The sequence below is a fragment of the Limanda limanda genome, chromosome 3, assembly GCF_963576545.1.
Source record: "Limanda limanda chromosome 3, fLimLim1.1, whole genome shotgun sequence".
Classification (NCBI taxonomy): domain Eukaryota; kingdom Metazoa; phylum Chordata; class Actinopteri; order Pleuronectiformes; family Pleuronectidae; genus Limanda; species Limanda limanda.
Genome location: NC_083638.1, coordinates 17,383,755 through 17,395,120, shown reverse-complemented (window position 1 = coordinate 17,395,120; position 11,366 = coordinate 17,383,755). Strand labels below are relative to the sequence as shown.

Below are 11,366 nucleotides of genomic sequence, written 5' to 3'. Positions count from 1 at the left end.
GAGAGAGAGAGAGAGAGAGAGAGAGAGAGAGAGAGAGAGAGAGAGAGAGATCCCCCCGAGTCGACCGTTCCAGATTGTTAAAGCAAGGATAACTTATGTTGTAAATGTAACATGACATTCTTACACACAATCACAAACAACCACACACACACACACACATACACACACACACATTGCTGTTTATGATTAAGTGACACAGACTCTTCATCTGTTCACACTATAGACTCTATAGTAAACAACAACTTTATATACAGTATTGTCCAACTGTGATTAACTGGACGTACATAGTCATTGATCGCAGTTACATTTCTGAGTATCTAGAGACTTACTGATGAGGTCGTATTATAGGATGTCCCCATATGATGCTTCATAATTTAAACGAGGTTATGAGGAGGAACAGAAACACCTCTGGGGATAATGCAATGGTGTTCAACAGTTACATCCTCCAAAATGATGAGACAGTCAATGTGACTCACCACCTTTAAAACAATTTCGACGAAAACTCTACATAAATACTCTCTAATCATATCCGTCGACACAATAAATATGAGTTCAGAAAGTTAATTTACAAATAACGATAGTTGGTGTTTGAAGTGACTGTGTCAAGACAGTGAGAAAACAAAACAGATCCCAAATCAGCCCAGTGGTGTTCCGCTGCTCCAGATGAGAACAGTTATTCGAGCTATGCGTTCAAGTCAGAATAATCGGAAAGATGAGTTGCCAATTGCATCTGAAAGTCGGAAGAATAAATTGGAAAGTCGTCGAAAAGTTTTGTTTTGCGAGTTGTCAAGTTAATAACCTCATCGCTAATTGACAATACTTTTACAATCAGCTCCAAGCAATAGTTGTTATGCAAATTGTCATAATCTGTTACTTTTTCTCACTTGCAAACTGTCTGCAAATCTCTTACAAATATCAGAAAGTATATTTTTAGCCGATACAGACAATAACTGACCATATGTTTGAAATGATTCACATGTCAACACAACAATTTGTCTTCCTCGTCTTTGTTGTTGTTCAAATATTGTAAAGAGATTTCATGGCGTTGCTTAAATGCTCCAAACATGTTTTATCCACATTCAGACCTCAAAGCACGTGAACGCCTCAAAAGCAGCATCACGTCTCGGAAGTGCTCTTTTCCGAGGAGCACGAGAACGCAGCGTCACAGGGAAGCATTGCACGGAGCTCACAGCTGCACCAGGTCTGACTCTCCTCTTGTTTATAACCTCTTTGTTTGTGGTGTGACTCCGAATCAACTACACACTTAGCATCATTACATAATCTGTCATTGAACTGGGATTTTAGAACCGAAGAAAAAACAATACAGAACAAAACAGTATTGGATTAGGATGTTACTTCGCGATAACTTGCTCTCCAGTAAATGTGTTTTGGGGAAGTGTCCGCGCTGCAAAGTAAGCAGTACGGTAATCACTCCCCCCCCAACAAACAATTCGTATAGAAATAAATCAGCTTGGAACCATCACTAACTTTGCAGCCCCCGGTGAGAACTGATCGGAGAACACCCAGTGTTGGTGAGGATTGATGTTGGAACTGTAAATGAGGAACTTATTATTTTTCTTTAAACACGGCTCAGCCGACTTCTCTCTGTTAATGTTCTTTAATTTAGCAACAGCACAGTACAACATATGCCTATGATAGGCAGGGCAGGATATGGCTGGGAATTCGTGAGGTTCTATAAAAGGAAAGATACTTGCGTGCAGACTTCACACCTCCATATTAACAATATACATCCTCATCTACCCGTATATACATATTAGCGAGGAGCCCATTGATATAAGTGGAAACAGTAGAAAAGGCACCCAGATAGATAATGACGCAGATAATGCGCTGCACCCGCGCAGACCGTGCAGCCCCAAAAGTTAACTAATAAAGAAATCTGAAACTACTGATAACACACATTGCTCGGTCACGTTTCCCGCGGATGCATGTGCACAAACAGACAGTTGTCCTCTTCCTCTCTGTCTCACGCTACACACTCCGCTTGCGCTACTCCGAATGCGCGCTCCCGCCGCAGGATTTCAGCGCGCGCTCTGCTTTTGTCTTTTGTAACTTATTGAGGAAGTGCAGCTCCAACAAGACTTGGTTGAATAAAAGCACGTTTAGTGCATGGTTAAAACCAGTGGAGGGGAATGTTTTTGAAAGCCACTGCACCTGTTGCAAGAAAACAGTAAAACTAGGACCATCGGGGGTAAAGGCTTTAGAATGTTAAAAGTCCATCTCGATTAAATCACTGCACAGCTATGGTCATAATGTCCCATTCACAGGCAGATACTGAATACTACTGATACTAAACTATGTCACTAAAAGCTTAAAACTTGTGCCCAGAAATATTTAGATTTTTCTAAAATCTTTTCTGAAACCTGAAAAGAGCCTCAAACTCATGTCATATAGGATGAAATATTGTTAACTGAAACAAAATATAGAAATTCTGTGTTTAGTGTTTTTTTATTTTATTTTTCAGCTACAGCAATCTGTTCTATCCATAAAATGTCTGCCGAGCTGTACACTGTGAGTGGACCAGGTGGGAATGATGCAAGTCTTCAAGGCAGCACAGTGGGGGGAAGCAAACCTTTACATCGCTTCATGAAAGGGCAACCCAAGACTATTGGCGTGAGACACACACACACACACACACACACACACACACACACACACACGTACACACACACAAATAGAAGCATAAAAGTAACAAATAATGATTCTGCTGTCAGGGAAAAAAATAAGCGTAAATAAAAAAGAAGTGACGGTGTCATGTTTGACTTTTGATTTTCTTCCAGGTCGTTGTGTTGGTCTTGGGCTCGTCTTTCTTTATCATTTCAGCTGCAATGACAGAAGAACTCTTTAATGAGCCTCCGTGGAGAATCAACCCATCTGGCTTTATTCAGGCAATTCTGGTTGGTATTACAACAAGAGGATTATTGGTCATTAGATCATAGAGTGAGAGGTGATGGATCAGTTGTTCGCAGTGTTTATCACTGAACAACCAGAAGTTTGCCGGTTTGAATCCTGGTTTCTGTGTAGAGTTTGCATGTTCTTTGCACATCTCAGTGGTTTTCTGGGGCTTCTCCAGGTTCTTCCTTCCACAGTACAGAGACATGCAGATTGGGGTTAGGTTCATTGGAGACTCTAATGACTGTAGGTGTGAATGGCCAATTTATAAACTGCTTAATAACTATTACTATACAAAAAACTGAGTTAGTAGTTAAGTATCAGCTTTAGGAAATATCTAGACTGTATATAAGCAATATAATAAAACATCTTTACTCCTCCTTTCACAGCTCATCATATGTGGGATTATGTATATTCTGACAGAGCACAATCCAACCAAGAAAACCGTAAGCTCTGTTTTTATATTTATAAAGCATTACTGGCAACTTTAGGGCGCTGAGCCTTGCAGATAAAACAGTTAAAATGAATTATTGATTCAAATCAGCCTTCTCTTTCTGACATGGCTTTTCCTATTAAACCGATCAGAAATGTACTTACTTATTCACTTATTTATTGACCAATGACCGATCATTTCACTCACAGATTTTTCTGCAAGGCTCTCCATGTTGTCTGCATACTCTGTGAACTATTACCAACATTTGTAAGTGATTGTCTGTCTGTCTCTGCTGATGTCTGCATTTAGGTCACCATATCTTTGGCGCTGAGTATTGTGTCGATACTCGCGACATTGTGGACTGACTTGCACATCCTGCCCGAATTAATACACAGCCACGTCTACATGCATTACACCAGCACAGAGACAGGAGAAGGATTATGGAGTACACATTATGAGGTGATTATTTATGTTATGGTTATTTGTTGTTGTTATTTGTTATGAATCAACCTTTTATATTTCTCTGTTGAGGCTATGTTATATAGTACTGAAAAAATTTAAACAAACATCATACGGTTTGCTTCTCTTTGTTTAATATATAATGAAAAGTAAATGTACTGATTAGTTAGGAATATAATGAGTGATCTTTTTCAGTGTTTTTCATGGTATCAACAGTCAAGTAATGGGTGATACCATGTGTCATACATTATGTCTGAGATATGTGTGTTTTTGTTTAGGCCATGGATAGGAGCTTGGAATGGATCTTTGTATTCTACACTTTTGTTGCTGCAATTATTTTAATTGTAATGTCAACTCTGGCTGGAGCTGCCCTTCGATCCGCAAAGAGTCAGGTAAAACAGCATTTTGTACCGCCCTGTTTGGCAATGTTGTTTTTCAATAAAATAAAACATTTGCATAAAGCAAGCCAATCCACTTTTCCATGTTCATAAGAGCATTAAAACGAAAGTAAAATTATGGGAAAAAAAAAAAAATGAAGGGACATTTAGAATAGATAAAAATGTGCGATTAATTGCGATCAATCGCAAGTTAACTATGACATAAATGCGATTAATAGCGAATAAATATTTTAATCGTTTGACAGCTCTAATTTCTACATTTCTCAATGTCATCACTGCCCACCACGTTAGGTTTGACACTTTTTTCAAATGGGTAAAATCATATTTCATAGCAGAGCTGCACACAGCTCTTGGATTATCTCAGCCCCTCTGCCGACTCACAGACACACAAATACACATCTGTGAACTCAGACTAGGTTGAAACAACATAATTTGGTCCTGGCAAACACAATTGACATTTCTTTGAACATATAGAGTGGGTAAGTGAGATCAGGAGACACCTTCAATGAGCACTGACCATTTGGGATCGGATCTCTCAGGACGGACGTCATCACCAGATCTTAACAGAACCTTTACTTTACTTTTTCATCTCTTCAGGCTGTTGTCATGATGATGGCTGCACCACCTGAAACTCCAGCAGAATGAAGCCTGCAACATAAATGTCTGAGGTGGAACAACGTGAGAAGAGAGAAGAACTATGAAGCAACATGTTCCTTGAGCCCTAAATATTAACCAGCACTAACTATCTTTATATACAAGCCTAAACAGATTGTATGTATGTCTGATTCGTGGTGTTTCTGTGATCTATTACTTGACTTTATCAACAAGGACCTGCTGTTTACTCTGCAGCCAGCAGGCGGCGTTGATTTTCTTCCCTGTTATGTTTACACAGCGACGCCACAGGACGACAGTCCGGGTGAAACTGAGAACCTCCGGCTGCCCATGACACTTTTATGTGTTTTTTTTTTAAATATGTAAGTTCTTCTTTAAACAGCAACTCAAACACTGTGACACCTTAACACACTGTCCTCTCTTCACAGAAGATAGAACGCGAGACATACCAAAAGAGAGCAGGGAGTGCAGTGGTATTCATATCATAACGTGTGTGTCCCGCCTGTGCATCTGTCACCATGAGTTTGCAAAAAATAATTTTAGGTGACGTTTTGATTATGTGTGAGACTGACTCAAGTTTAGCATTTTGTGAATTTATGTTTTCACTTTATTTAATAAAAGATGCTGGAAAGCGAGTAGGCTGTTATGGTGAGACCCCAGGCCAACAGTGGCGCCCCCTGTTGGGCTCCACTGTGTCTCCCACACACAGCCTTTTCAGCATTTTATTCAGAGACTAGGTGCAAACCAAACTTAATAAATACAAACATAAATTCAGCAATTTCTGCTTGCGTGTAGTCTCTCTCTCTCTCTCTCTCTCTCTCTCTCTCTCTCTCTCCACACGTGTAGACTTTCCTTTATTAAACGCTGTCAACTTCAATTTTCACTTTGGATTAACACAAATGAAATGTTAACACAAACCCATACAAGGTTTAATTGTTCATAAACAAAAAAAGACAATGAAATGCATTTATAAAACAATGAAGATACTGTTAAATCTTTTACTATGAACAACACCTCTTGCCTGACAATCTCCAAAATTTGTATGAAAAGCAGCTGTTTTACAAGATCCCTGTAACAGTTCAAAATTAACTGTGAAAACTCAAGAGCAATAAAGGAGAAAGTATTTCAGTTCATACTGTTGTCATCTTGTATTTGTGTAGTGGACTGTGTATTCACAAGGTCTGTCTCAACACTTGGTGCCAGTTTCTACAAAGTGTATTACTTATTCATATAACTGGTCAGTTAGTATGACATTTTCTTTGCTTTAGTTTTGATATGTGGGAAGTTGTGTTTGGATTTGTAACTTGCCGGTGAGAACGACGGCTGCTGTGATCAGTTAGTGAATACAGGTAGTCGGTGGTGCTGCTCACATTGTGTTTTACTACATTTAAAATGATATAGTAATGATTTGCTGTTTACGATTAAGTGACACAGCCTCTTCATCTGTTCACACTATAGACTCTATAGTAAACAGCAACTTTAAAACAGTATTGTCCAACTGTGCATAGCTGTTAGGACGTACATATATTGATCGCAGTTAAATTTCCAAGTATCTAGAGACTGAGGTTATTTTCGCGGATGTCCCCATAGGATGCTTCATAATTTAAATGAGGTTATGCTGAAGAACAGAAACGGCTCTCGGGATAATGCAATGGTGTTCAACAGTTACATCCTCCAATATCATGACACAGTCAATGTGATTCACCACCTTTGAAACAATTTCGACGGAAACTCTACATAAAACACATATACATATACATTTAACACAATACACATGATGCAGGGTTGTTGTATCAGTCTGTGTAATGCATGTGTACCTAATAAACTGACCATTGAGTGCATTCCAGACTCGATGGCTTCTTGATGGCGTCACTCTGTTAACAGTGAATCCCTCCGCTAGGCTGGACAGCTGTTGATGTGAGAAGTAGTCCCCGACAAAACATATCGTTTCTTTAATCATATCCGTCGACACAATAAATATGAGATCAGAAAGTTAATTTACAAATAACAACATTTGGTGTTTGGAGTGACTGTGTCAAGGCAGTGAGAAAACAAAACAGATCCCAAATCAGCCCAGTGGTGTTCCGCTGCTCCAGATGTGAACAGTTAAACTATGCGTTCAAGTGGTGTCGGAATAATCGGAAAGATGAGTTGCCAACTGGCAAAATTGACGTGAACGCCATCTGAAAGTCGGAAGAATAAATTCGAAAGTCGTTTTAAAGTTTTGTTTTGCGAGTTGTCAAGTTAATAACGTCATCACTAATCAACAATTCTTTTGCAATCAGCTCCAAGCAATAGTTTTTATGCAAATTGTCATAATCTGTTACTTTTTGTCTCTTGCAAACTGTCTGTAAATCTCTTGCAAATACCAGAAATAATAATTTTAGCCGATACAGACAATTTATGACCATATGTTTGAAATGATTAATATGTTAAACACAATAATTTGTCTTTCTCTTCTTTGTTGTTGTGCAATTATTGTAAAGAGATTTCATGGCGTTGCTTAAATGCGCCAAACATGTTGTATCCACATTCAGACCTCAAAGCACGTGAACGCCTCAAAAGCAGAAACACATCACATCTCGAGAAGTGCTCTTTTCCGAGGAGCACGAGAACGCACCGTCACAGGGAAGCGTAGCACGGAGCTCACAGCTGCACCAGGTCTGACTCTCCTCTTGTTTAAAACCTCTTTGTTTGTGGTGTGACTCCGAATCAACTACACACTTAGCATCATCACACAATCTGTCATTGAACTGCGATTTTGGAACAGACGAAAAAACAACGTTATCTTTGGTACCAGACCGAGAAACTCCAGAAGCCCGTTTAAAGCTGGGCGGGTTTGGCCTGTCCTCGTCTCGCTGGGTTTGTTGTTGAGATGGAAACAGATAAATCTCCATGAAAACCTCTTTTCTGATCAATTTTAAACACAGTAAGTGGGTGTTAAGTCCATGTAGAAGTACGCGCTGCTCTACTGGACTGTCACATGTTAACACCTCCTGCTTAACAAGTAAACTTAGTCTTTACGGTTGATCTGTTTCCAGAGGTTCATGTTAGCTGTTGGTCAACTTCGTTTATATGAATCAGTCGTGAGAATGTGTTGGAATTGTAGTGTGCATCGTGTCACACAAAATAAGTATTTCTGGCGTCATAAGGCACATGCTTGTAATATTACTACTACTAGCACTACTGTTACTACTACTAATAGTAATACTTATAATTATGATACAATTTTGTCTTAGGGCTGCTCAGTGCTCACTGAATAAGTCAAAAAACAAACAGACAAAGCTAATAAAATCAAGTGACTGTAAATACACGTCATAATCACACACTACTGCTTGTATTTGGTTTTGTTCCTTATATTGTTTTTTGAAGCAGGAAGACATACAAACTCATTTTAAAGTAAAAAGGTTATTGAAGACAAATAAAAATCGGAAAAAAAGTTGCCTCAATGTAATAGGTCCAGATTGAGGGAAGATCCAGTGCGGGTTTTGCAGAATTGAAAAATCCGAGAAACCCGAAAAGAGCCTTAAACTCATGTCATAAAGGATCAAATATTGTTAACTGAAACAAAATATAGAAATTCTGTGTTTTCAATTTTATTTTTCAGCTACAGCAATCAATTCAGTCCAAAAAATGTCTGCCGAGCTGTACACTGTGAGTGGACCAGGTGGGAATGATGCAAGTCTTCAAGGCAGCACAGTGGGGGGAAGCAAACCTTTACACCGCTTCATGAAAGGGCAACCCAAGACTATTGGCGTGAGACACACACACACACACACACACACACACACACACAGACACACAGACACACAGACACACAAATACAAGCGTAACAGTAACAAATAATCATTCTGCTGTCAGAGAAAACAAATAAAAGCTTAAATAAAAAATAAATGAAGGTGTCATGTGTGACTCTGTTTTTGATTTTCTTTCAGGTCGTCGTGTTGGTCTTGGGCTCGTCTTTCTTTATCATTTCAATTGCAATAGCAGGAGAACTCTCTAGCTATTCTGTGTGGAGAATCACCCCATCTGTCATTATTCAGGCAATTCTGGTTGGTATTACAACAAAAGGAATATTGGTCATTAGATCATAGAGTGAGAGGTGATGGATCAGTGGTTCGCAGTGTTTATCACCGAACAACCAGAAGTTTGCAGGTTTGAATCCTGGTTTCTGTGTAGAGTTTGCATGTTCTTTGCACATCTCAGTGGTTTTCTGGGGCTGCTACCAGGTTCTTCCTTCCACAGTACAGAGACATGCAGATTGGGGTTAGGTTGGAGACTCGAATGACTGTAGGTGTGAATGGCCAATTTATAAACTGCTGAATAACAACTATACTAAAAACAGAGTTAGTAGTTAAGTATCAGCTTTAGGAAATATCTATACTGTATATAAGCAATATAATAAAACATCTTTACTCCTCCTTTCACAGCTCATCATATGTGGGATTATGTATATTCTGACAGAGCACAATCCAACCAAGAAAACCGTAAGCTCTAGTTTTATATTTATAAAGCATTACTGGCAACTTTAGGGCCCTGAGCCTTGCAGATAAAACAGTTGATCAAAATATATCATTGATTCAAATCAGCCTTCTCTTTCTGACATGGCTTTTCCTATTAAACCGATCAGAAATTTACTTACTTATTTACTTATTTATTGACCAATGACAGATCCTTTCACTCACCGATTTGTCTGCAGGGCTCTCCATGTTGTTTGCATACTCTGTGAACTATTACCAACATTTGTAAGTGATTGTCTGTCTGTCTCTGCTGGTGTCTGCATGTAGGTCACCATATCTTTGGCTCTGAGTATTGTGTCGATACTCTCGTCATTGTGGATTGACTTGCTCATCCTGCCCAATTTAATACAGAACCACTACTACAGGCCTTTTATTTACGATTATAACATCACAGTTTCAGACGAAGGATCTCATCATGAGGTGATTATTTATGTTATGGTTATTTGTTGTTGTTATTTGTTATGCATTTAACCTTTTATATTTATCTGTTAAGGCTCTGTTATACGGTACTGAAAAATGTAAGCAAACATCATACGGTTTGTTTCTCTTGTATTATTTTAAAATGAAAAGTAAATGTACTGATGAGTTAGGAATATAATGAGTGATCTTTTTCAGTGTTTTTCATGGTATCAACAGTCAAGTAATGGGTGATACCATGTGTCATACATTATGTCTGAGATATGTGTGTTTTTGTTTAGGCCATGGGAAGGAGCTTGGAATGGATCTTTATAATCTACACTTTTGTTGCTGCAATTATTTTAATTGTAATGTCAACTCTGGCTGGAGCTGCCCTGCGTTCCACAAAGAGTCAGGTAAAACAGCATGAATCCCCCAATTTTCCTGGCAAACACAATTGACATTTGTTTGAACATAAGATAAGATACACTTTTTATTAATCCCACACACATGCACAAACATGCAAAGACACACTCGTGCATTGGGGAAATTAGTCCTCTGCATTTCACCCATCTGGTGCAGAACACTGCATAGAGTGGGTATGTGAGATCAGGAGACTCCTTTAATGAGCACTGACCATTTGGGATTGGATCTCTCAGAACGGACGTCAACACCAGATCTTAACAGAACCTTCACTTTACTTTTTCATCTCTTCAGGCTGTTGTCATGATGATGGCTGCACCACCTGAAACTCCAGCAGAATGAAGGCTGCAACATAAACGTCTGAGGTGGGACAACGTGAGAAGAGAGAAGAACTATGAAGCAACATGTTCCTTGAGCCCTAAATATAAACCAGCACTAACTATCTTTATATACAAGGCCAAACAGATTGTATGTATGTCTGATACGTGTGGCTGTGTGGTGTTTCTGTGATCTATTACTTTATCATCAACAAGGACTTGCTGTTTACTCTGCAGCCAGCAGGCGGCGTTGATTATCTTCCTTGTTATGTTTACACAGCGACGCCACAGGAGGACAGTCCGGGTGAAACTGAGAACCTCCGGCTGCCCATGACACTTTTATGTGTTTTTTTTTACTATGTAAGCTCTTCCTTAAACAGCAACTCCAATAAACTCAAACACTGTGACACCTTAACACACTGTCCTCTCTTCACAGAAGATAGAACGCGAGACATACCAAAAGAGAACAGGGAGTGCAGTGGTATTCATATCATAACGTGTGTGTCCCTCGTGTGCTTCTGTCGCCATGAGTTTGCAGAAATGCATTTTAGGTGACGTTTTATTATGAGTTATGTGTATGACTCAAGTTTAGCATTTTGTGAGTTTATGTTTTCACCTTATTTAATAAAAGAATGCTGAAAAGTGAGTGGTTCGTCTCTGCTGTTGTGGTGAGACCCCAGCCCAACAGTGGCGCCCCCTGTTGGGCTCCACTGTGTCTCCCACACACAGCCTTTTCAGCATTTTATTCAGAGACTAGGTGCAAACAAAATTTAAATACAAACATAAATCCAGCATCATTTGCTTTGAACAGCACTTGCCTGACAATCTACAAAATGTGTATGCAAAGCAACTGTTTTACAAAATCACTTCAATATTTACTGTGTAAACCCAAGAGCAT

At 39.1% G+C, this 11,366-nt stretch overlaps 2 protein-coding genes across 2 annotated transcripts; both read left to right on the top strand.

Annotated features, from left to right (window-relative positions):
• Positions 1–1,151: 1,151 nt before the first annotated feature.
• Positions 1,152–5,945, top strand: LOC132998904 (uncharacterized). Its single transcript, XM_061068648.1, has 7 exons — positions 1,152–1,201; positions 2,483–2,631; positions 2,799–2,915; positions 3,300–3,356; positions 3,653–3,802; positions 4,081–4,194; positions 4,798–5,945. The coding sequence occupies exons 2-7, from the start codon at positions 2,509–2,511 to the stop codon at positions 4,843–4,845; spliced, it is 609 nt and encodes a 202-aa protein (XP_060924631.1). The 5' UTR covers positions 1,152–1,201; positions 2,483–2,508; the 3' UTR covers positions 4,846–5,945.
• Positions 5,946–7,417: 1,472 nt separating this feature from the next.
• Positions 7,418–10,883, top strand: LOC132998903 (uncharacterized). Its single transcript, XM_061068647.1, has 7 exons — positions 7,418–7,473; positions 8,420–8,568; positions 8,748–8,864; positions 9,243–9,299; positions 9,600–9,752; positions 10,031–10,144; positions 10,446–10,883. Exons 2-7 carry the CDS (start codon positions 8,446–8,448, stop codon positions 10,491–10,493), a joined length of 612 nt encoding a protein of 203 aa, XP_060924630.1. The 5' UTR covers positions 7,418–7,473; positions 8,420–8,445; the 3' UTR covers positions 10,494–10,883.
• The last annotated feature ends 483 nt before the right edge of the window (positions 10,884–11,366 follow it).

Excerpts from the sequence above, each read along its gene's own strand:
- LOC132998904 (XM_061068648.1), top strand. The coding sequence starts at position 2,509 with ATGTCTGCCGAGCTGTACACTGTGAGTGGACCAGGTGGGAATGATGCA. Across the intron at positions 2,632-2,798 it reads GGCAACCCAAGACTATTGGC|GTCGTTGTGTTGGTCTTGGG; the intron begins GTGAGACACACA and ends ATTTTCTTCCAG. Across the intron at positions 2,916-3,299 it reads GCTTTATTCAGGCAATTCTG|CTCATCATATGTGGGATTAT; the intron begins GTTGGTATTACA and ends CTCCTTTCACAG.
- LOC132998903 (XM_061068647.1), top strand. The coding sequence starts at position 8,446 with ATGTCTGCCGAGCTGTACACTGTGAGTGGACCAGGTGGGAATGATGCA. Across the intron at positions 8,865-9,242 it reads TCATTATTCAGGCAATTCTG|CTCATCATATGTGGGATTAT; the intron begins GTTGGTATTACA and ends CTCCTTTCACAG. Across the intron at positions 9,300-9,599 it reads ACAATCCAACCAAGAAAACC|GTCACCATATCTTTGGCTCT; the intron begins GTAAGCTCTAGT and ends GTCTGCATGTAG.